The sequence below is a fragment of the Apostichopus japonicus genome, chromosome 15, assembly GCF_037975245.1.
Source record: "Apostichopus japonicus isolate 1M-3 chromosome 15, ASM3797524v1, whole genome shotgun sequence".
NCBI classification, from domain to species: Eukaryota; Metazoa; Echinodermata; class Holothuroidea; order Aspidochirotida; family Stichopodidae; genus Apostichopus; species Apostichopus japonicus.
In genome coordinates this window covers 9,596,611-9,620,039 of record NC_092575.1, presented here as the reverse complement: position 1 = coordinate 9,620,039, position 23,429 = coordinate 9,596,611, and the positions used below count along the sequence as shown (strand labels likewise).

The 23,429-nt window shown below is 35.1% G+C and overlaps 1 protein-coding gene across 5 annotated transcripts in view; it reads left to right on the top strand.

Annotated features, from left to right (window-relative positions):
- Nucleotides 1-445: 445 nt before the first annotated feature.
- Nucleotides 446-23,429, top strand: part of LOC139980773 (Fanconi anemia group J protein homolog) — a 58,603-nt gene continuing 35,619 nt past the window's right edge. For 2 of the 5 annotated variants that reach the window (XM_071992695.1, XM_071992696.1), the window contains exons 1-22: nt 446-716; nt 2,299-2,439; nt 3,782-3,893; nt 4,805-4,843; nt 6,259-6,482; nt 6,785-6,866; nt 7,184-7,274; nt 7,748-7,837; nt 9,281-9,383; nt 9,788-9,910; nt 10,312-10,407; nt 11,032-11,167; nt 13,459-13,505; nt 14,600-14,749; nt 15,344-15,498; nt 16,320-16,368; nt 16,833-16,860; nt 17,528-17,583; nt 18,199-18,339; nt 18,727-18,795; nt 20,895-21,017; nt 22,040-22,169. In XM_071992695.1, coding sequence (XP_071848796.1) covers nt 2,338-2,439; nt 3,782-3,893; nt 4,805-4,843; nt 6,259-6,482; nt 6,785-6,866; nt 7,184-7,274; nt 7,748-7,837; nt 9,281-9,383; nt 9,788-9,910; nt 10,312-10,407; nt 11,032-11,167; nt 13,459-13,505; nt 14,600-14,749; nt 15,344-15,498; nt 16,320-16,368; nt 16,833-16,860; nt 17,528-17,583; nt 18,199-18,339; nt 18,727-18,795; nt 20,895-21,017; nt 22,040-22,169 — 2,146 coding nt within the window. In that variant the 5' untranslated portion in view covers nt 446-716; nt 2,299-2,337. Of the gene's footprint in view, nt 717-781; nt 1,395-2,298; nt 2,440-3,781; nt 3,894-4,804; nt 4,844-6,258; nt 6,483-6,784; nt 6,867-7,183; nt 7,275-7,747; nt 7,838-9,280; nt 9,384-9,787; nt 9,911-10,311; nt 10,408-11,031; nt 11,168-13,458; nt 13,506-14,599; nt 14,750-15,343; nt 15,499-16,319; nt 16,369-16,832; nt 16,861-17,527; nt 17,584-18,198; nt 18,340-18,726; nt 18,796-20,894; nt 21,018-22,039; nt 22,170-23,429 lie in introns of those variants that run through there. The other 3 variants (XM_071992692.1, XM_071992694.1, XM_071992693.1) reach the window with 3 other exon arrangements.

Here is a 23,429-nt window from a genome sequence, read left to right as displayed (position 1 = left end):
CTTGGCTATCTTCTACTCCCTCCCTTTCTCCTTTTTCTCTCTTTTTCCTTCTTCTTTCCCTTCCTTTCTCTCCTCCTTTTCTTTTTCCCCCTCCTTTTCCCTTTTTTCTTCTCTTTTTTTCTCTCCTCTTTTTCTTACCCGGGGGGCGCGCGCCCCAACGCCCCCCCTGGATACGCACCTGTATAGGGCAGGTAAAGAGTACGACCCCAGCATGATATGTAGATTATACTGATGTGTTTATTACGTAAATAATGGGATGTTAAAAATTGATCTCTAATAGCTTCATCATATCAACAAAGTTTAGAAAACGTTTGAAGGTCAATACTGGCGTATCGAAAGTTTGAAAATAAATTTTCTTCAAATGTAATTTGCAAAATATCACACCATTTCTCATTTATGCATGCGCCCTCAATGCAATATCTACTTCTCCCTCCCTCCCACTTAGAAAGAAAAGGACAAAGAGAAGGGGAAAGGAAAGCTAATTCAATTCTTGACTCATATCAACAATTAGAACTTCGTTATTTGTTCGATACATGCACCATCACATTTACGTCAATTACTTTAATGACGTCATTCCAAATTTCCAACATTGTTGATTAGGCCATGGACTCTGTTTATAGCTCCATGATTAGGCTAAAACTGTTATCTCCCCGGTTGTCTCACCAGGCTATAGTATAACCGCAACGATTTTGCGCGCCAAGGATGAATTGTGAAAGGTATGTCGATAAGTAAGATATGCATCTAGGTAAATGATTTAGGTTCTACGACCAGTAACGACTATTTTGGTATAAACATGTTGTTTATAATTTTGTTAAATTTTCCTTAGGAGAAAAATTCTTACCATTAGTGGAACTCAATTTTTAACCTGAAAAGCCATCATTGGTAACGGTTCTGCGAAATAGGAAAACCGTCGTCCAACTCGAATCAACTGTCCATAAAATTGATAAGAAATATGAACCTTTCATTACCCAAAATGCTTCTATCTGCCAACGTCTAATACTTTCAATATCGATTAGTCTACCGTGTAGTCAGGGCTGCAATGTAGTTTTCGTAGGCAAATTTTCTGAATTTCAATGTATTGTAACCTAAGTTAGGCACACACTGATACAGTTAGACCGAAAATTAGGGCATACGATAGTACTATAGCTTGCCTAGGCTACAAACAGTAACAAGGTATCGGCCTGAAAGGGCAATGATTTTACGACGCTAAGCATGTGTGATGAGCCAAATGGCGTACTAGTACTTACACTTCCCATCAGGAGTGTATCCAATTTTAGGTTTTACAATTTGGAAGACCATTTCCAATGGAAAAGCCATGGATTTCTCCTGGATAATAACCCACCTTTGAAGGGGTCGAACCCACGACCTTCCAGATGCTAGGTTTCATTGCTTTTGTGAGTTTTGTTAACCGCTCGACCATAGCATTGGTGTCAGCGTTTCCATATTTCAAAATTTCACATCCCGAAAGGTGCTCCCAAATTTCCTTAAATCCAGCTATCATTTCCCGAAATGATTGACTGCACATGCCTATGAATTTATGATAGCCACCCTATAGGCCTAGGCTAGCCCATTTTCCCTAAGACTATACCATAAATAAAGAACTGGGTTGAGGTAAGAAAGATTTTGACATTTTGGGGTAAGTTTGGAACCAATCAAACCTGAGGTTGTTTCTGAATATATTATACTAAACAAAGTGGCTATTGTTACGACTAGTCATAAGAATAATTCCCGACTACGCATGCGCAGTTGCTATTTTCATGACCAGGAGTACTATTTTTACGACGAGGAGAAACAATAATTTCCGGTTAGGGTTAGGGTAAGGGTTAGGATTGAGGTTTAGGGTTATGTTTAGGGTTAGGGTTACCCTACTACATGCGCAGTTGCTTTATTTACTTTACTGCGCTTGAATTTGCCTTTGTCGTAAGAATAGTTTATAAATAATTGTTACGACTCGTCGTAAGAATAGCCACGGCCTATACTAAAGGTTCTGGAGATGTGCTTAGGCCATGGGAAAGCTAACTTGATGAGAGTAGATCAAAACAACATAATTCATGCTGATCTGGGAAATGAATAGGCTATTCATGCTTTTTATATATAGCATATTTTTAATATTATTATGATTAATGACAATATAACAAATTTCCAGTCAACCACAGAAATATTTCTCAATGGCATTAAGTGTCAGCACAAGATTTGTTACAGTAAAATACACAGTGGTTATAAATATATCGTCTTGAAATCCATAAGTACTCATCGATAAATGAGTACTTACATAGTTAACCTTGTGGTTCTTTGCAGTATTTCATGGTGCTGTGGTAGAATACGTAATTTTAAAGTATGGCGTTCAAGAAAGATAACTCTGACTCCATCCACATTGGAGGTGTACCAATCAAGTTCCCATGCAAACCATATGGGTCACAACTTTCCATGATGGCCAAAGTGAGTAGTATGTCTGCTGTCATTTGAAAGTATTTCTTCATTTTATTGGTTTCGATGATAATCGTTACCATTGCAGTCATGATGGCATGTTATTACGCTCTGTGTGTAGAGACGCCCAGCTTGTAAACACAATATCTCAAGATAGGAACCATGGTGACTTTTTGTACTTGGTATGTCTAGGAAGAACCTTATTCTTTTTTGTGGAGATCAATGGTCATCTGAGGTCACCAGAGGTGAAAGACTGAAAACCTTGTATATACAATATCGCAAGTTAGAAAGCATGGTTAATTTTCATACTTGACATGTAGATGCATTATAGTAAGTAGAAGAATGCTCTTGTTTTTGGTGGAGTTCAAAGGTCACCAGAGGTAAAGCTCTGAAAACCTTGTAAACACTATATCTCAAGACAGGAAGCATGGATACATTTCATACTTATCTTGTGGATATGCCATATTGAAATGAAGAAGCCTTGTGTTTTTGTGGAGGTCAAAGGTCATCTGAGGTCACCAGATGTCAAACACTGAAAACATTTTAAACATGATATCTCAAGATAATGGATATTTTTCGTACTTGGTATGTAGGTATTTCACAGAGAGGAAGAACCCTATTGTGTTTGGTGGAGGTCAAAGGTCATCTGAGGTAACCAGAGATCAAACACTGAAACTTGTAAACACTTTATCTCAAGATAGGAAGATGGATACTTCTCATTATTAGCATGTGTATATGTGTTACATTGAGTAATAGAACTTTTCTTTATAGAAGACATCAAAGGTTTCTAGAGGTCAAATATTGAAAACCTGGTAAACAAGTTAGGAAGTACTGATATTTTTCATACTTGGCATGCAGATGCATTATATAGTGCTCAATTGTTTTTGGTGGAGGTTTAAGGTCATCGGAGTCACCAGTGGTCAAATTCTGAAAACCTTTAAACATATATCTCATGGTAGAAATCAGGGCCTTTTAATTATAAGAGATATTTCTGGTGAACAAGCAGAAGTCTATTGTATTGAAGTCATTAAAACCTCTATGCATTATTGCATTCTTGTTGCAATGCATCTATTGCAAAACTTGTGCATTAACTATGGCTTAATTATGGATACAAAAAAATGTTAAAAATGTCACCATTGGATACCTACAAGAGTACTATCACCTAACCCTGGCAGGGTTCTAAAATTGATTGGGTCCTGGATTCCATACCTCTCAGCACGCTACACATTCATGGCAAGCTTTGCAATGTTTTTCAAATCTTGCTACAGCTTTCTTTTAGCAGAGATTAAGTAGACATTCATTGTGACACTGACCCAATTAGATTCATTTATATTGATGTTCTATCGTATCTCAGATTGTCAGAGGAATTGACAGAAGGCAAAACTGTCTCCTAGAAAGTCCAACAGGAAGTGGCAAGAGCCTGGCCTTGTTGTGTTCATCTCTTGGCTGGCAGAAGCATGAATACGGTACCAACTCTCCATTATTTCTCCGGTTCATTTTAAAGGATTCTATCAAATCCTTCTTCTGCTGCTGTAACTGCTTTTTGCCTTGTTTATGTTTAAATTAATAAGGTTGGAAGTAAAGTCCTTACTTACACAATGTTATACGTAGGTAATTAAATACTTTGACAAAACAGAACAAGATTTGTGTGTACTCATGCTGTCAAATATTTGTATGCACCAAACAACTTACTGTAGGACATTGTCAAAATTGTTCAAACTTTTTGCATCTTTCTGATGATGGCATTTAGGAATATTTTGTTGCAAAGAGCAGTCTTTCTTGCAAGCAAAATGCATCCATGTGTAGAAAACTATTAAAGACTCTCAAACCTTCATAGTGCAAAATTTCCTCAAACTGTTTTGAACTGGATTTATTTGCTCTATTCCATTAGAACTGGGACTTTAAGTTTTGACTCTGTGGAAGCCATCAAATTACTAGTAATCTGGAAAACTTAAAAGGGGATGTGATGTGAATTGTGAAAACTTTGAAAACAGAGCTGACACTAGTGAAAGTGACTTTAGTAGAATGTTGATGAGCAACTACTGTAGTAGAAGGCTGATAATATAATAGGTTTGACATTCCCTTCACCTCTACACAGTTGATTTGTCAGTAGAATCCACTGTTATTAAGCAATTAGCTTTGTAGTTATAAACAGATGTGTCAACAGACTACTGAAATGAACAGCTCACAATCATTTACTACTGCTATCAGCTATTAGTAGGAGGTACATGTTCAAACGATACATACTGAACAGGTTAGCATCATTGAATGTCTGCTCATGCCTTAGCTTCATGTCTGTCTTAATGACATGTAAACAAACAAATCATAGCCCTGGTGCTTAAAACTTCCAATCAGATCATTTTTCTTCTTTCTACAGAAAAACAGCTCATCGCACAGCATGATGTGTCTACTGGAGGTACTGTTCCATTAATGTTGACCATTTTTTGACATTTGCTAATTACTATATATTTCCAACTTATTTTGCTATTGGTATGATAACTTTAAAATGTCTAAAGTTTGAAAGAAATAACAGGTAGCTTTGAGACCTTTGTTCGAGTCAGAAAGCAAATACCTCACCAAGTTTCTGTCTGTATACAGTTGTATGTGGAATATTGGTGGCTTGCGACTCATCGATCCTATTTGAAGTGAATATTTTGAGGAGGGCTCATTTTCTCTTTAAGAATATTCTGGATCCCAGAGGATTAATATTCTGCCCTGGATGATCTGCTCATATCGCATTGTGTCCATCATAAATCTAAACATGTGTGAACCTCTTTAGTTTGGGAATTGGTGTTTCATGCAAAATATTGATCATCATCACAGTGTAGCACTTTAACAAGGAAATCTTTAGTGGAATATTACGAGTCATTGTCAGCATATGGCTTTCGGTTTTTTTACATAGTTTGGTGTGGTAATCTTTCTGCTATTGTTGCAAGTGTTATTGAAATTACAAACTTATGAAGCACATTCACATTCCTGTAGTATAGCTAGTATGCATCATCAAGAACAGACTAAGTCTTTCTGCACATCTTAAAGGGGTAGTCTCTCCTTGCTTGTACGTAAAATACTTCCAATTCCTGTTAATTTGTAATCAAACCACTAACTGAATTTACACATCATGAACTAATGGATGTCTGGCTTCAAACTGATTCTTTGGTAACTTTGTTGTTTCCTCCTTATTACATTTGCAAGACCTGGAAAAGCCTTTTTAGGGAAGGAACAGACATAGCACATGTCTATTGGGTAGCTTTAAATGTGTCTAAATTAATATTTTGCAATATTTACATAAAGAATTATGCCTTCTGAGTAACATTCATGCAGGATTAAACATTTTGAGGTTACTTAAGATAAGGAATGCATCAATCCACTGTCAAAGCCTTATTTCTCTAAGTACTGCTGAAGGAGATATCTTGTGTTGGATATTACTCTACATGCAAGAAGAGGACTTGAGTAAGCTTAAATATGACATCATACAGCTGTGTGTTCTTCTAATATGTCTTCATCGGTGCATTGCTTTCCTTTGAAAGTAGTGTTGTCTGGAAGTATACTATTTTAAATAAATTAATGCTGTTAAATTAATTAATGCTGTTCTTGCTATTCACCTTTCAGTTGCACAATAATTACACAAACTGGAAAACTGGACCAACTCTTTTATACATTTAATTCAAAGTTGATAGCTTCCAAAATCAATATTTCTTTCCTCTTTGATGTAGTGTCATTCACTGTTAAGTGTCTGATATAAATGCATGTTTGTCTACCTTAAAACTTACCTTAAAACTACCTTAAAAAAAAATTGAGCCAATCTTTTGATTCTGTGTCTTTCTGTTTCAGGTGACACTGAGTCACCTACTGCCCTATCACACTGTACACTGTGTCACTGCCACTCCAAACAGGAAGGTGAGCAGGACACTCTATCAAAAGATCTACCACAGGATGGGCTTGCAAGCACCTCAGATAAACCAACCGTTGATAACGTGACCACAACGAAGAATGATGACGATGACTCAGACATCTTCCAAACAGATCAGATAAAGTTCAGAACTCCTGGAAGCAAGGTAGGAATCAGCTGTGATTTATACAAGTAGTTAAGTTATGTTAATATTAAGCAGGTGGGGTGTAATTTGCATTCTTGAAAAAAATTCACTGAATATTCATGAACAAGCCGTGAAGTGCTTGAATATATATGCGAATGAGACACATCATTTGTAAACATGAAAATGGGATGGATGGTATAGTTATCTCATGAATATTTTAGTACTGCATGAATATTAATGAGTGGGTATGACTCAATTTGAAATTATTCAAGTTCTTTTTCTTTATGTACAGTCTAATATTTGTATTCATATTTGATTACAAGGCAAGAGCAAAACAATGTACAGATGAAGATGAAGAGCCTTCCAAATCCAGATGTGTTGCAACAGACAGAAAGACCACATCAGGTGAGAAAATGTGAAATTGAAGTGTGCAAAATATTGATAATTAAACCTTTAAAATATAAATAATAATAAAAAAAATATATTCAAAACACCATTTGGTCAAAGAAAGACATTTGAAACCATATATCGTAAACATGTGATCGGAAACAACAAAAGTGTGAGCTTGATAGTTTGGGCTAGAGTAAGATAGATAATATGATCAGTTATTAGGAGCATGTAGTAGGCTCACTGGTTCATTAACAAGTGATCTTTAGGATGCGTTTGGTTTTCCTGTAGCATGTCAAGAAAGTATTAGTTTATTTCTTCATTTTCACGTGCAGGAGAGAAGTTGTTAGGTGTCAGTTGCAGCTGTGCATGTCACAGTCTAGACAAGCCATGTATGGGAGCTACTGACGAGGCAGAACCAATCAGGTCAGATATCTAGACAAGTCTCTCTTCACAACATTTCTGCCTGTATCTTAATGTGAGATCATACAAATATTTAGGTGTTTGCCCATGAAGGGCCTTCCATGTTGGAAAAGAATTGTGTAGTTGATTCTTTGTTGAATTGGAAGCCATTGAAAGTGATATAGAGTTGAGGATATATGCTCAGATTTTCTCATGTTAAGGATCACTCTAGCTGCACTTTTTTGGACAACCTGTAGCTTGGTACGTAAATGAATATACATAGTCCTTTATATGAAAGTTTGTTGTGTTCTGTGAGGGACATGTTGACATGTTACAAATAGACTGTAGCTTGATGAGTAGTGAGACAAGGAGAAATGCAAATTTAAAATCTATTCTTATAAACATGTATGTACAGTTATCTACCATCCACATTATAAAGATGCAGCTATTTGGTGGACATTGTTTATTCATTCTTTAGTATATATGCTTTCTTACAGGCTCCCCAAAATATACTTTGGGACCAGAACTCACAAACAGATTGCACAAATAATTCGGGAATTGAAGAGGACAGCGTACAGTGAAGTCAAGTGAGTGTGAAATGCAGAAATGAAAAAATCTTCATAACCCTAGTTAATAGAGCGTAGACTGGAAGGAATAGTTACACACGCACGCACGCACGCACGCACGCACACACGCACACACATATATATATATAGGTAACCCACACAAGACAATCTAAACTGCAACTAAAGGAGAAGCAAACCATGTCCCCTTCATGCCACAAAAGTGCCCATTAGCTATAGTTTTCATCCCTAAACCCACTGTTTGCGCCATCTGCGTACAATACAGTCATGTGCGAAATAACTTTCACTTGACATGACATTACACTAACTGGTAGTACCATTAAAAAGATAACGCTTGGTACTCCAAATATATGAGACATTTATTGTTATTATCAATTGATTACCCAGTGTCGGATATCCTAATGGATTGGTCAGGTCTTGAGAATTATTTTTTTTTTTTCCGATTGAAAGTTAATCCAATAAAATTCTTGTTCATTTCATCATATGTAATGTACTTTAGGCAAATTATCATTTAAATTTTTTATGCCCTTGAAAGTTCAGTTTTTAACACTACACCTTTGTAAACAATCACTGCATGCGAAAATTCTCGTATGTAATGTAAGTAAATGTAGTGATCTTTTTCACACAGTTAACTCCCATTGACATTGGTCGTGAACAAAAATGCGATTTGGACTTGCTTCAAGTTCACTGCAATAAACTGTTTATTTCAGTTGGGATTTGCATATAATATAATACAGAATACATTTACATCATGCTGATACACATACAACCTAAAGCTAACACAGCAGTTATACACAGGCTTTTTCATTTGGTTTTTGTTTTCAAACACATTTTTTACATCCCGGTTCCCGCAAAAATTTCTTGCTTATTAATCTTCGGAAAAATTATTAAATGATGGGGTTGAAAGAAGATAGAGGAGACACATAAACCAACAAAAGTGAAATGAACTTTTTATATTTTAAATCTCATCAAAACCATGCAAACGATTATCTAGACAAAAGCAGTAAAATAAGATATTACTCATAATTGACAAATAATGAGTACTGTTTTATCAGCAATACTTGGCAGGGGAAAGTAATTCCCCTGCCAACTATTGGTCCCAGGGAGGTCAAAAATTCCAATATATTTTCTAAAACAGTGCTCTTTATTTGTCAATTATGAGTCATATCTTATTTCTCTGCATTTGTCTAATAATAAATATATTTATATATCTGGTTAGTAATGTACAAGGGGGTTTGTTATCCTACGGATAAAATCTGATGATTTAGTTGTGTTTCCTTCCTCCTGGGTTACTTTGGCTTATTACAGGAATGTCTTTCAATGTTTTAGTGTAATGCAGGTGTCCTTAAATTTGTGTTTTGTGTCTGATAACAGTCAGTGAAGCAGCTGAACATGTGATCACTTTAAATCAAAACAAACCGTGAGATATTTCATTACTGAATTCAGAATGGCAATTCTTGGCAGTAGGGAGCACCTTTGCGTTCACCCAGAAGTATCTCGGAGCAAAAACAAGAATGATGGATGTCGGGAACTTTTGGATACAAAAACTGTAAGTAATAGCATAATTCATCATGTTGTGTTGTGATTGACACCTCAACATGACTATGATGTTGTTGACATTCTGAAATTGTACTCATTAAACATGACAGTAATTGTATTGAAAGTTATTCAAATCAGCTTTTGCTTTTATTATTACCTAATTTGATAATGTGCCTATTACAGCCTGCACAGTTTGATGTTAATGTCAATGTAATCAATCATCAGTAAATACACAGTGTAACACATTTAATTATGAATTGAATATATCTTAGATGGCAGTGGAATTAAAAACAGCACAACTGCAAATGGTATTCTTAAACCTTTTTTATAGATTTATCAAAGTTTCTTGCAATTATTTTATAGAATTGTTATAGAATCAATATAAATTCAATGTGATCAATATTTTCCTCCTAGGGGATATCTTGCCGATATTATGCAAATGTTCAGAAGATAAAGCACCATTGGCAGCTGGAGGGTCATGGACTGACTTCTGCTTGGGATGTGGAGGACTTGGTCAAACTTGGAAAGAAAATCAAGGTGGCTGATCATTATAATAGCATGCTGAATATAGGTTTTCTCTTTTGTACAAGAGTATTTTTATTTCTGTATCGAATTTGAGTGGAAATTCTCTCATGAAACCATTGAGCTACCTTGTTACATAGTATCAAGTTAGAACAGTTGATAAAGTCTTTCAGTTACTATGTACAACAAACATCAAACTTTAGCCTAGACATACCAGTTTTCATGTTCCTTGCGTGTAAGATATTTTTGTTCTTCTCTTTGTTGACTGGTGAGGCTAATTTCCATTCTGTAGCTGCACCGTTTGGATGCAATGAAAGCATTTCCGAGTTTCACAACATTGCTGCAGAGACTTGAATAAAGCTATGAAACATAATCATTTTCTTTAAACGACTCATTGGTTATTTGTTTCCTTCCAGTCATGTCCATACTTTGCCACTAGGAGCCTAGCCAATGATGCTGATGTAATCTTCTGTCCTTACAACTATCTGATAGACCCACTTATTCGGTCATCTGTAAGTATACATCATGTGATCTATCAGAGTAAGTATAAGCTGCTTCACTCAGCCAATCAGCTTTGTCCTAAGTCTTAGTTATTAGATGAATTTATAACTATCCGATAGACCACTTATTCGGTCATCTGTAAGTATACATCATGTGATCTATCAGATTAAGTATTAGCTGCTTCACTCAGCCAATCAGCTTTGTCCTCACTCTTAGTTATTAGATTAAATTATACTTGGTGGTCAAGATGAGATCTTATAGTCATTGAAAGCACTCCCTGCCCTTCAAACCAACAAATGAGGAACAGTATTTATCATTAAAGTAAACATGAAATCTAAGCAATTTCTGGAAACACTGTTTCCAGCACCAATTTCTCTCTAATGAAAGGAAGGTTAATAACTGATAAATGTATGTGCCAAGGATGTAACTTGGGACTAAATAGATGATGTCAAAATGTAATATAAGACCAATGTAATGTAAGACCACATTGTCAAAATCTTTTTCTGTTTGCCGTGTAAATATTTTTTGTCTTCTATTAGCAGGGCAGTTAAAGTTCAAAGCATGAAACTTTGATATTTTAATAAATTATTCAAACTGTGAGTGAAGCTTGAAGATAGTTTGAACTTTCTTAATAGATGGACATCACGTTGAAAGACCAGATAATTATTCTTGATGAGGCTCACAATATTGAGGATTCAGCTCGAGAGGCAGCATCTGCAACCATCAGAGCTGATGAACTCCAAGATGTGATGGATGAACTAGATAAACTGAGTATGTCACATACTAGGAATGGGTGATGTTTGTATGATATTAACTACACATATATATATAAAGCTGAATGGGTTGTGTCCATTCATCAACAGGTTGGTTAAATCTATTCTAGTCATTCCTACAAATTTGTATTAAAAGCATTTGTTCTTTAATACTCTGGTCTTTATTGATGCAGAATTATGGCATCCTAAAGGACAACAAAATCTGATAGCAGTACATTCACATCTTATCACTGATTTCCATGAAAGTCAGTTTACTATAAAATAAGCATATTGAATTGTTGAGAGAGTAAAGGAAATAAATGATACTTGTGATTGAAAACTCATAATAGTGTGTGGCAGATTGCTAATTTTATCACAAGAAAATATGACTGGCATTTCATGCAAGGAAGATGCGACGCTGGGTGTATTTGTGTGTTATTGTTATTACAGAATAATAATAATAATAATAAGACTTATAATGCGCACGCACCACTCAAAGAATGTTCATGGCGCAAATGACAATGAGAAATGATACAAATAATACAGAAAAATACAAAGCAATGACAAAAGAAAAACTTAATGGTATAAGATCATATAAAAGCTTTTGTCATTAAGTGGGATTTTATGCTCTTCTTAAAGTTAGAGAGAGTAGATGTTTTTCTGATTTTTAAGGGAAGTTGGTTCCATAAGCGAGGGGCAGAAACAATAAATGACCTATACCCCCAAGAATGTTTGGACTTAATTTCAGATAATAAAAATTGAGAGCTGGATCTTAGATAACGAGAGGGGACATAAATATGTAATAAGTCAGAAATATACATTGGACCATGTCCTTTAAGTGATTTATAAACAATAAGGAGAATTTTATACATAATAAGATATTTTACAGGTAGCCAGTGCAAGTTTTTTAAGACAGGGTGGATATGACAATGCTTATGAGAATGAGTTAGAATACCTTTCTATGTGATCTGATAAAAAGACCTTTGGTTTTGGTGGTGCTATCATGAATAGCATGAAGGTGGCACAAAGCCAAAAACAGTGGGAAGAACTGGTATTTCCCATCAATTTATGTTGGATTTTCTAAATTACCATTGTCGACAATATGACTATGTAGAGTAGTAGATTACTTACTATGAGGGACAGTACAACTAACATCTTCCTTGGGGACAAAATGACAATATATAGAGTAGTAGATTACATACTTTGAGGGATAGTACAACTAACATCTTCCTTGGGGACAAAATGACAATATATAGAGTAGTAGATTACATACTTTGAGGGATAGTACAACTAACATCTTCCTTGGGGACAAAATGACAATATATAGAGTAGTAGATTACATACTTTGAGGGATAGTACAACTAACATCTTCCTTGGGGACAAAATGACTATATGTAGAGTAGTAGATTACATACTTTGAGGGATAGTACAACTAACATCTTCCTTGGGGACAAAATGACTATATGTAGAGTAGTAGATTACATACTTTGAGGGACAGTACAACTAACATCTTCCTTGGGGGACAAAATGACTATATGTAGAGTAGTAGATTACATACTTTGAGGGACAGTACAACTAACATCTTCCTTGGGGGACAAAATGACTATATGTAGAGTAGTAGATTACATACTTTGAGGGATAGTACAACTAACATCTTCCTTGGGGACAAAATGACAATATATAGAGTAGTAGATTACATACTTTGAGGGATAGTACAACTAACATCTTCCTTGGGGACAAAATGACTATATGTAGAGTAGTAGATTACATACTTTGAGGGATAGTACAACTAACATCTTCCTTGGGGACAAAATGACAATATATAGAGTAGTAGATTACATACTTTGAGGGATAGTACAACTAACATCTTCCTTGGGGACAAAATGACTATATGTAGAGTAGTAGATTACATACTTTGAGGGACAGTACAACTAACATCTTCCTTGGGGGACAAAATGACTATATGTAGAGTAGTAGATTACATACTTTGAGGGATAGTACAACTAACATCTTCCATGGGGGGGGGTGGGACAATATGACTACATTTCTTAAAGAGATGTGACAAAATCCTTTGGCACATTGCATGTTGACTCAAAAATTTATATTAGATATGAATGTCATCGAACTGGGTGGCTGTCATACAAAGTTATCTACTGTAAGTCATTCTTAAAACTAATTAATTCATCAACATAGTATCTGGTGCTCCAGAACACACATGTTGACTGGAAACTAACATTTTGCATCATTGTCCTCATTGTATAAAATATCAGCTATTAAAACAATCAGATCCTTGTATATTTTCATTTTCAGTACAATATAAATGGAGGGAAGAGCATTGTAGAGCAATGCATGTAGTGGTGAGTATTAATTAGCCTCATTCAATATATGACAACATGCCAAAAGGCATGGAATAGAACTATTATTGTTTCCCGATTGGAAAATGTAAGAACTGTTGGAAATTGAGCTTTTATTAGGATACATTAAATGAATGCAACATTTTGAAATTGCTTTCTCAGAAAACATTAATGGTAGTGGTTGTGTAATGTTTACTTTTGGCAGCAAGCCTTTCCCTTTGGAAGATATTTATGTGTTTTGAAATAGCTCTCATAAAGAAGCAGTCTTTGATTGCACTTATAAGAAAAGTTCACATCTGTGAGATGCAATTGGTTGAATGACATAGCTTCTATAGGTATGATTTTGTTATTCATGATTACCATGATGCTATTAACAGTTCTGCAGTAGCTTTAACGAGTCATGAAATCAAAATATAGCAAATACAGATTTCACATTGGTGCTTAGAAACAATTTTTAGCCAGTACTGGTATGCATTGAAACACTATTTGGATAAATATCACAGAGAGAAAAAAATGTAAACAAACTGCTTTATATCTACTGCAAAAAGCCTCTGTAGGTAAATATGTAAAAGTTAGAGGGTCTGATGTTTCGATCCTGACAGGATATTTTTCAGAGGCTAACTAAAAGAAAGCAAACTAAGAACACATTAAGAGACACTGAGATGGGCAGACAGTTAAATTGGACTAATGAGCAATTAATAGAGAAAAACCTAGATACATATGAGAGGTAAGATGAATAAAGAGTGATGAGAGGATTAAGGGATTAGTGGAGATTAGTATCACGTCAGTACAAACCTTAATAAAGTACTGATATACTTTCAAACATTTCAAACAAGCATTTAGATGTTTTGAAGACTATGTTCTTTAGGCCCTTAAATATTCAAATTTATCAGAGCTAGTTGTCTATGATATTGTTAACATTTGAAACCTCTTATATCTGATATAGCTTTCCAGGTGTTCTGATAGAAATGTGCTGCTAAACCAAGTTTTCATTGCCATATTTACATCCATTGCCATAATCCTTCCCCTCCTACTATTTAATCCTTCCCCTCCTACTGTTTAATCCTTCCCCTCTTACTATTTAATCCTGTCTGAAGGCAGCCAATCTACAGCGTTGGATCTCCAGCCAGTCCGGTTCTCTCTCTCAGAATGATTTCAACAAAGCATCCAAGGTGTGGAGTGGTGTTGAGATGGTAGCTCAATTTAACAATATGGGTGTGTCTCCAGGCACATATGATGTTCTGAAGGTTTGTATCGTTAGATTGATGGTATTGATGCTATAAAATAATGAAAATGGTTGTTGTTGCAACAAACATGTTTCACCGTGTATTTAAGTGTATATCCAATTATCTTACAATTCATGTTAAGTATCTTGAGTAAAATTTTGATGTTCGAAACAAACATCTAAAGTTGAACATGCTATACCTTGTGGCACTGTCACTGCAGATGTCTTTAGTCTTAGGCTACATTGATGATAATAATAATAATAGTAGAAATAAAACAATGGCAGAGTTGCTATTGTCACTGAGTGGTTAAGGCTAACAACCAGCTTCTTACAAGAAGACAAGATGGAGGTGATACAGAGCTGTCATCTGGTTAATGTGATGGGAAGTAGAATTAGGTCATTTGTAGTAATGATAAAGAAAGTAAAAAGTTTGCCACATTAGTGTCTTCCACTTCATGGTTCCACCTTTACATATCCAGTTAGTCTTTCCTTGAACTAGTGTTAACTTTCTTGCCAGCTTTCACAAAGATGCTTTATATTCTCATATTATAAGAAACTGATTATACCAGCTGACATATTTGTGTTGGAATTGAATTATTCTATATTTATCCAACAGCATCACCTTGCTGCTTTGTTTGAGGAACCTAATCCACAAATACCTGTTGAAGAGATGATGTCCCTGACCTCGGCATCTGGGATGCTACTAAGGGGCCTCTTCATTATTGTTGATTACTTCTTCAGGGAAAACATGGTGTACATGAAAGACTACAAGTATGCATTAATCTCTAAACTTCTCTTTATAACTCTCTAAGTAATCAAAGTAGATCTAAGACGGATGTTATTAAACCTTTTCATATTTAATGTCATTACTATGATACAACATAGTGTTTATTAATAAATGTTAGGAGACACTCACTCATGGTGTCAGTATTTTGGGTTTCCTTAAAGCACCTTTTTGTGGTATATTTTAACTGAAGAACTATTAGACCAACTCACTGTCAATTGGAGCAAGTACTGACTCTATGGGATTTTAATAAATATGTCAGTCAGACAGTATTAATCACTTGCAAACAATAAAGTGGAATTTTCAAAATGTTGCACCATTTCTCATTAAAATGAAACCTTAATGGTCAATGAGCTGATGAACTGAATAACTATGTGAATCAGTATTGAATTTTATTATTTACCAATGTCAAGCAGAAAGCTACTTTAAGTAACCCAGATACATCTAGTAGAGCAAGGTTTAATACAAGCCTGAAAGGTTTGTTCATTTTACCTGTGATATGAAACCTGCAAACTTGCTCTTGTTGATTGCGAGTCAAAACTAATTATCTTTATAGTTGCTCATTTTAGAGACTTAACATTAAAAACATGAACTTGGCAAATAACTTCCATGACACAAGTAAGTGGAACCATTAATTGTCAAGTACAATAATTGGTCTGTGATGTTTTGGTATTTTTCTATAGAAGTAAACTATTTGTTTTTATTAAAAATCATTCTATTGAGAAACAAAAGAATCACAAAGACTGTTTTGTAGCTTTGTATCGTATTGTAAATGTTCTGTATAATTTTATTTCTGCTTTTTTTATAGGGTTGTAATGATTAAAGAGTTCAGTCAACGAAAGGGGCGTGATAATACAGTAAGTCCATTTGCAGTTCCTCTTTTAGACTATCAAAACAGCTCTATTTAAATTTTCAACCTCTTATACTACTGCAATAATAACTGGTATTTTTTGCCAAAACTGCCAATGTTTTTTTTGGGTGCAGTCTGTTGCAACTAGTGTTTTATAGTGGCTGTATTCCTTCCTGAGATGATATTCAGTGATTCATTTTTATCCATAAAATTGCTGTGTGACTAATTAGCATTTCTTGAAAAGTTATGCCTGTTTCACAAATGTAGGTTGGTGAGTTGCACATTCATCTAATATTCTTATAAATTGGATACATTTCATTAAAGATGGGATTCATTGAATTATTGCTTTAGAAAGTTAAAATCACTGATTCAATATTTGGGTCCATCCTGTTTGAGGTACATAACAGTCAGTTATTATCCAAAGAAATAATATCAAGATGTGTCCATTGTCTCTGCAATTCTTAATTTCAGGATAATAGATGGCTGAATCCCAGGAGAGGTGAGTCAGAGACATTCAAAGACCAAAACAGAGTAACAACGTCAATTCAGTGAACTTAAAAGCCCCATTATGAAAGTCACCTCTGAAACCTTGTAGAACCTAATGTGTCCTAAGACCAGTTTCTATATTGTTCAGGCTTCTTCTGTTCAAATATATACATATATGTTTCTGATAATTATTATTAGGGCTAGGCTAGTTTATTTTAAGAAAGAAGAACAAGTTGTAGAGCTTGGGGAGAATTGAAAGTTGAGGTGTCTCCCCACCCACCCCACCACCCCCCACTCCTCTCCTTTGAGTGGGAAAAACTAATTTTGAATATTACCTTCATAAAATTGTATCACCATGTAACTATATGTAGACTTTTATATTGAACTGCATTCAAATTCAATTGATTTCAACAACAAAGTTACAGAATGCAACAACATTAAGTACATTTACTTATAGTCTAGGTTGTATTTTTAGAATATTAACATACAGGAAGTGAATGTCATAATTCATAGAAGATCTTGAATGCAAAGTAGAATGATACAACACATCATTTGCAGTTTTGTTTTGTACCAGTGGATCTCCTACTTGTGCTATCATTGAGGCTCGGAAAGATAGGGACAATATCTTTAGGAAGTAATTTTGTATTTTGAAGCCTGTCCCTTTAATTTGATTCCTACAGGAAGTTCTGAGAGACTGACTTACTCTCTTAATTTCTGGTGCATGAACCCAGCAGTGGTAAGTAATTTTATGAATACTAAATCAATTTATGTTGCCAATCAGAAAGTCTGTTTAATCTGTAAACAAGACTATATCTCTATGTGCAAGGAGAGGGGGTTGGGGTGTATCTTGAGGTATCCAATCTGGTGTCCATCTGATATATTGTCATTAGAGTTTTATTTGTGCAATTTGTTATTTTTGCTGAATTAATGCTATTAATAGTGGAGGCTTCATTCAAACCACTTTCAATGTTGCAGTCATTTCTGTAACAATGACCATGAATATCATTACAAGTAGTTCTATTACATCTTTCATTAAAACTATTCCTACAACCGCTATAAATGTATATATTGTATTTATGAAGTATTGCTTCCTTGTACTTCAGCTGGTGATAGTGTAACCTCTATGACCCTTACTATATTATGATGTCTTCCCTAAGTCTGGGAGAGGGCTGCTGCTTAAAGTTAAGTCTACAATGTCAAAATAATTTACTCAAAATGAACTTCATTAAATGGAGGCAGTTGTGTCTATGACAAACGATACCCCTTATGGCTTTGTTTGTTTTTAACTGCAGAAATGATGTACTCTGAGGAGATTTAACTTTACTTTTTGGTTTGTTTTTGGTATTTTCAGGCTTTTTCAGATGTTGGGGGAGAAGCCAGGACTATCATCCTTACATCAGGAACCCTTTCTCCCATGGGATCATTTGCTTCTGAGCTTGGAGTTGAATTCTCAATTTCTCTTGAGGCTAATCATGTCATAAAGGACTCTCAGGTATCACTAAACTATTAAACTTTGAGTTTGCTGCTTTCTCTACCAGTATGTTTCATTTATGAACCAAGTCAAGGGGTTGAAACCTAATATGCATTGAAAGTGTTGACTGCCTTGATGATTATATACAACTTTAATCAATAGAAATCAGAGTGTTATACTGAAGTCAACAATGCTGCATTAGCTCTGAACTCAGTGGTGTACTGGGCATTGGCTCTGATGTCAACAGTGTACAGGACATTGGCTCTGAAGTCAAGAGTTGGAATCTGCCTGTACTTCTGGAACAGCTGCTCCATTTGATGTGTATATCCTCTAAACTACAAAAGTTATTTTTGATTATTTATGAAGACATTTCTTGCTGTTTTATAAACATTCTGTTGTTTATTCTAGGTTTGGGTTGGTTCTATTGCTACTGGCCCGACAGGGAAAACTCTAAACGCCAGCTACAGGAACACTGAGGTATGGAACAAGCATAATAACAGTTTGAATCTTAGAAATGTTCAGTGAAATTCAGGAATTATTTAGTTTTTGGAACAAACAATTTATTTAGTGGAATAAGTTATTAGAGAGCAATTGTAAATTCGAAGAAGCAAGTTTCCTTAACCATGCATTTAGTGTTCAACCGATAATAAGTTAGATAATGGGCATCGGGCTGATTATCAGGCAATCGGTAAATTATCGGCATCGGCAAAATCTATTGCGCTGCCAATTATGCTAAAACGATTATTACGTTTCACATAAAAGGATTGCATTTTTCGGCGCCTGTTATCCATGTTCAATGAATGATAAGAAAATTTTATTGTCTTGACTGAATATAAAACCAATACAATATATTTTTTAACCACTTTGAAGCTGGAAAGCGAAATCAAAACATTAGGCTTTGCTCATTGTGAGTTCTATGTACATAAGGCTAGTCTGGCTAGAGAATAGTTGAGCCTCATAACCGTTCAGTTTGCAGTTATTTATCTCGAAAAGGAAAACAAACTGACAAAATCTCCTTGATGTACACAATCCCGACAGTCCTCAGTAGTTCTACTGCATTACAGTATTTTGTGATAAGGCAAACACACGCACATTTTTGCAAAACCCAAAGCAACTTATTTTTCCCTGACTGCATTTACATATGTGCTAAAATAACCCCTTTGCAGTAACTATGCTCCGCAACTGACTAAAGTAAGTCTGATTTCCAGTGACACGGGCAACAAAGTCAATGGGACTTTAGTGTGTGATTTCTCCCAAATGTAGTTAAGTCTATGGAGAAGCACCATTGACTTACTGTGTATAATCGTTTGAAACAACGTTCCATCGGAAGGGTTCCCTTGCAGATTTTAATCATTGAAAACTTGAAGCAATCATCAGAGATTGTTTATTTTTGGATATAAGATTACAAAATTACGATTTTTTATTTCCTTGTGGTCTACTTTTCACTTTATACAGGTTGGAGTTGCAACACTGATAATGGTTATCATACCAGTTGTAAAAGCTGTCCCTAACTTCTTTATTTCATTTCATAGCCATTGGCTACTAGTTTTCCCTTCTGTAGTCTGTATAGCACTGCCATGTAGTGTGTTGTGGCGGGATTGCAATGTTGTGACTCATCATTGAAAATGTAGAGCGCCCTATGTATGTATATTTTCTGATTAATCTATGGCCTTGAGTACGAGTCGAGAACGATTACGACTGCCAATAATTACGAGCAATCATGGAGTCAACGTTCGACGTTGAAGTGGCCACAGCGTAACGATCAATTAGTCAAAATTTCAAATTCATTCAGCAAAGAAAAAGAAGAACAATACAAACACTTTGTTTTTCACAGTACTCTTTATTTACTCCATTAATCTTTAGTGTGAAACGTTAAGTCGTTAATTTACATCTTTGATTGAATAGGCCTTCTAGGTTGGTAATCATGCATAACACTGAATCATGCTAGGCCAGTTCCACCAAAACGATGAAATAATCGGTAATCGGCATTGGCCCGATTGTCACATGAACTTATCGGTATTAACCGATTGTCATATACTCAGTCAAAAAACTACATGCATTGATACTTTCATCAACTCTGAGAAGGTTGAGAACTGTCTTCCTATCTTACCTAAAGCAACTGCTCGCAAACTGAGTATTAAAAGCTTCACTTTCCAAAACAAAAATCTTAGGAAAATGTGTTTAGCTTCAAAGCAACAACTGACACTTGGTCACACCTAACCAACTTCCATAGCAGGTATACTTACCATAACAATCTACATATTTTATAAAAGTGTCTATGCTGTAGCTTGTAGTTGTCATGGTTACCATCTTTGGATGCTAATGAACAGCTGTTGCACCTTTTGGTAGAAGAGGAGAAACATCCTATAGTTTAAGTTTTAATAATATAATACAAAGTCGAGTATCTTAGGGTAGTGAAATAAAGTTTTATATAATCAGCTAGTTTTAAGTTGTATTCTGGGTTTATTTGTGGGTGGTGGGGGGAGGGGGGGAGATCTGTTCCAGGGAATTATTAACCAGTGCTACATCATGTCATATCATAATCATTTATTATTCTTAACATTGATCTCATTTAGACATTTAACTTTCAAGATGATTTAGGCCGACTGGTTCTGGACGTCTGTAAGACTATCCCCTTTGGTGTCCTGTGTTTCTTCTCCTCCTACAGTCTGATGCTCAAACTCTCAGAGAGATGGAAAGTTAGTACATTTAAATGATCTTACAGTCCATTGTCTTGATTTTCTGTCTGATCATGATCAAGCATGTAGCTTCATCCACACATTTTCAGTTACAGTAGTTCAACAAGTGATGTTTCATCTTCTCAGGATCTTTTCAAAGCATTTCTTTTTACATGTCCTACTGTCCAATAACTTGAGAAAATGTCCTTGATTGAGTGAGCAGCCCCTCACATGATAAATTGTTTGAAACTTTATACAGGAGAAAACTGAACTAAGGGCTGATTTATGAAATCAGAACTGTCTATATACTGATCATAGAGACCAACATTGTTGTCGGTAGTATTATACAGGAATGTGCATAGTGTTCTTCACACAGTACCAGATATATTTGGAATTTTGAAAACATGTTTTTGTAAGTTTTAGTGTTTTAATCTAGAGACAAAGCATTACTTGTCTGTAGTTTAATTTTACTAGGTTGATTCAAGTCTGATGTAAAACACCATGATCTCTCATCAATGACAAAGAAAGTGCAGACTGTGGACTGTGTTACTGGTCTAGTCTAAATTAATTTGGATCACTCTTCTGCTAATTGCTTTTGTAAATCAGTCAAAGTTAGAGGTACATGAGTTGTATTTTATAAAATTGAACAACCTACTTGGAATGCATGTCCTTTAATTACATTGAATTACATAAAACGTCTGCATAAGTGGCGGTTGCCTTACGACATTAAGCAGCTATCTATGCATGTGGAGAAAGATGAGAATGGCTTGTAGATGATAACCCACAATGAGTCACTGTCCAATGAGAAGATCTTGCTCTTTGCAGATTTGTTTCATAAGTTTGGAATTTCTCCCGGATGAGAAATTCAGCTTTTTATCACTGGCAAACCAGTAGGAGTACTTTGTTCTTATCACTATTAAATCCATAGCTGTACTTTAATTCTTTTGTGTCTGGATCAACCTCGTAGTCTGCAATAATATAGTTTATAGTTTTATGTTTTGATTAAGGATACTTTAATGATATTCAGACTACTAACTCAACAGAACACAAGACTTTGGTCAGAAATATCAGAGAAGAAGATTATTATGACAGAGGCAAGAGGTGGGATGAAGAAAGAGTTTGATGAGCAGCTTAAGGAATTCTACTCAACTATTGAAGACTTTGAGAGTAGCGGTAAGAGAATAGTGGACTGATTCAATGCATGCAATAATACATACATATGATCAGGTGCTACAATATATACATACAATACATACATACAATACATACATATGATCTGAGTGCTTTCTGATTCAATGCATGCAATAATAAATACATGTGATCAGGACTGTGCTTTCTGATTCAATGCATGCAATAATAAATACATTTGATCAGGACTGTGCTTTCTGATTCAATGCATGCAATAATAAATACATCTGATCAGGACTGTGCTTTCTGATTCAATGCATGCAATAATAAATACATCTGATCAGGACTGTGCTTTCTGATTCAATGCATGCAATAATAAATACATTTGATCAGGACTGTGCTTTCTGATTCAATGCATGCAATAATAAATACATTTGATCAGGACTGTGTGCTTTCTGATTCAATGCATGCAATAATAAATACATCTGATCAGGACTGTGTGCTTTCTGATTCAATAATATATATGTTTGATCAGGACTGTGTTCTTATTGATTCAATGCATGCAATAATAAATACATTTGATCAAGACTGTTTGCTTTCTGATGCAATGCATGCAATAATAAATATGTTTGATCAGGACTGTGTGCTTGGTATCAAAGAAGTAACTTTTATATGAAGAATGAGAAGCTATCCTGAGATCACTATTCTTTATCATTTTGTTTTATTATTGTTGCAAAGTGAATACTTTGTTAGCTTTCATCTGCACATTTGTGTTGATGTTAAACTATGATCTCACACATTATAAAGAATGCCACATTCTGAACCAGCTCAAAAACAAGACTGTGAGTTTGCCTGCAAATGTCGCCTCAAAACATATCAATTCAATTTAAATTTGTATCTTTTATTCCATTCACTAAACATTAAATAACAAGAGTCATTGCTAAAAAATAATTGTGACATATGATGGAGAGTGTAAAATCTACCATTAGTGACTGTTTCATGATTGTCACAATAAGATAAATATTTGTGGGTATTTACTCTAATTAGGTCAAGTTTATATGTGTCCTAGTTTGTGGTATCCTGTTAATGTGTCAACCTGTCTAGGCTCGGTCCAGATGGACATTTCAAATTTAAGTGTTCCTGTTGGTTTTGCTGCAGATTGTTAACATATCTGTGACAAAACTTCAACATACTTACAAGTAAGGTTCCTGTTCAATTGCTTTTAATTTTAAGAGAAGCACTGCTGCAGTCCAACAATCTAATTTAAGAAGGTGTCACCTTTATCAGAATGTAGGATTTATCTGT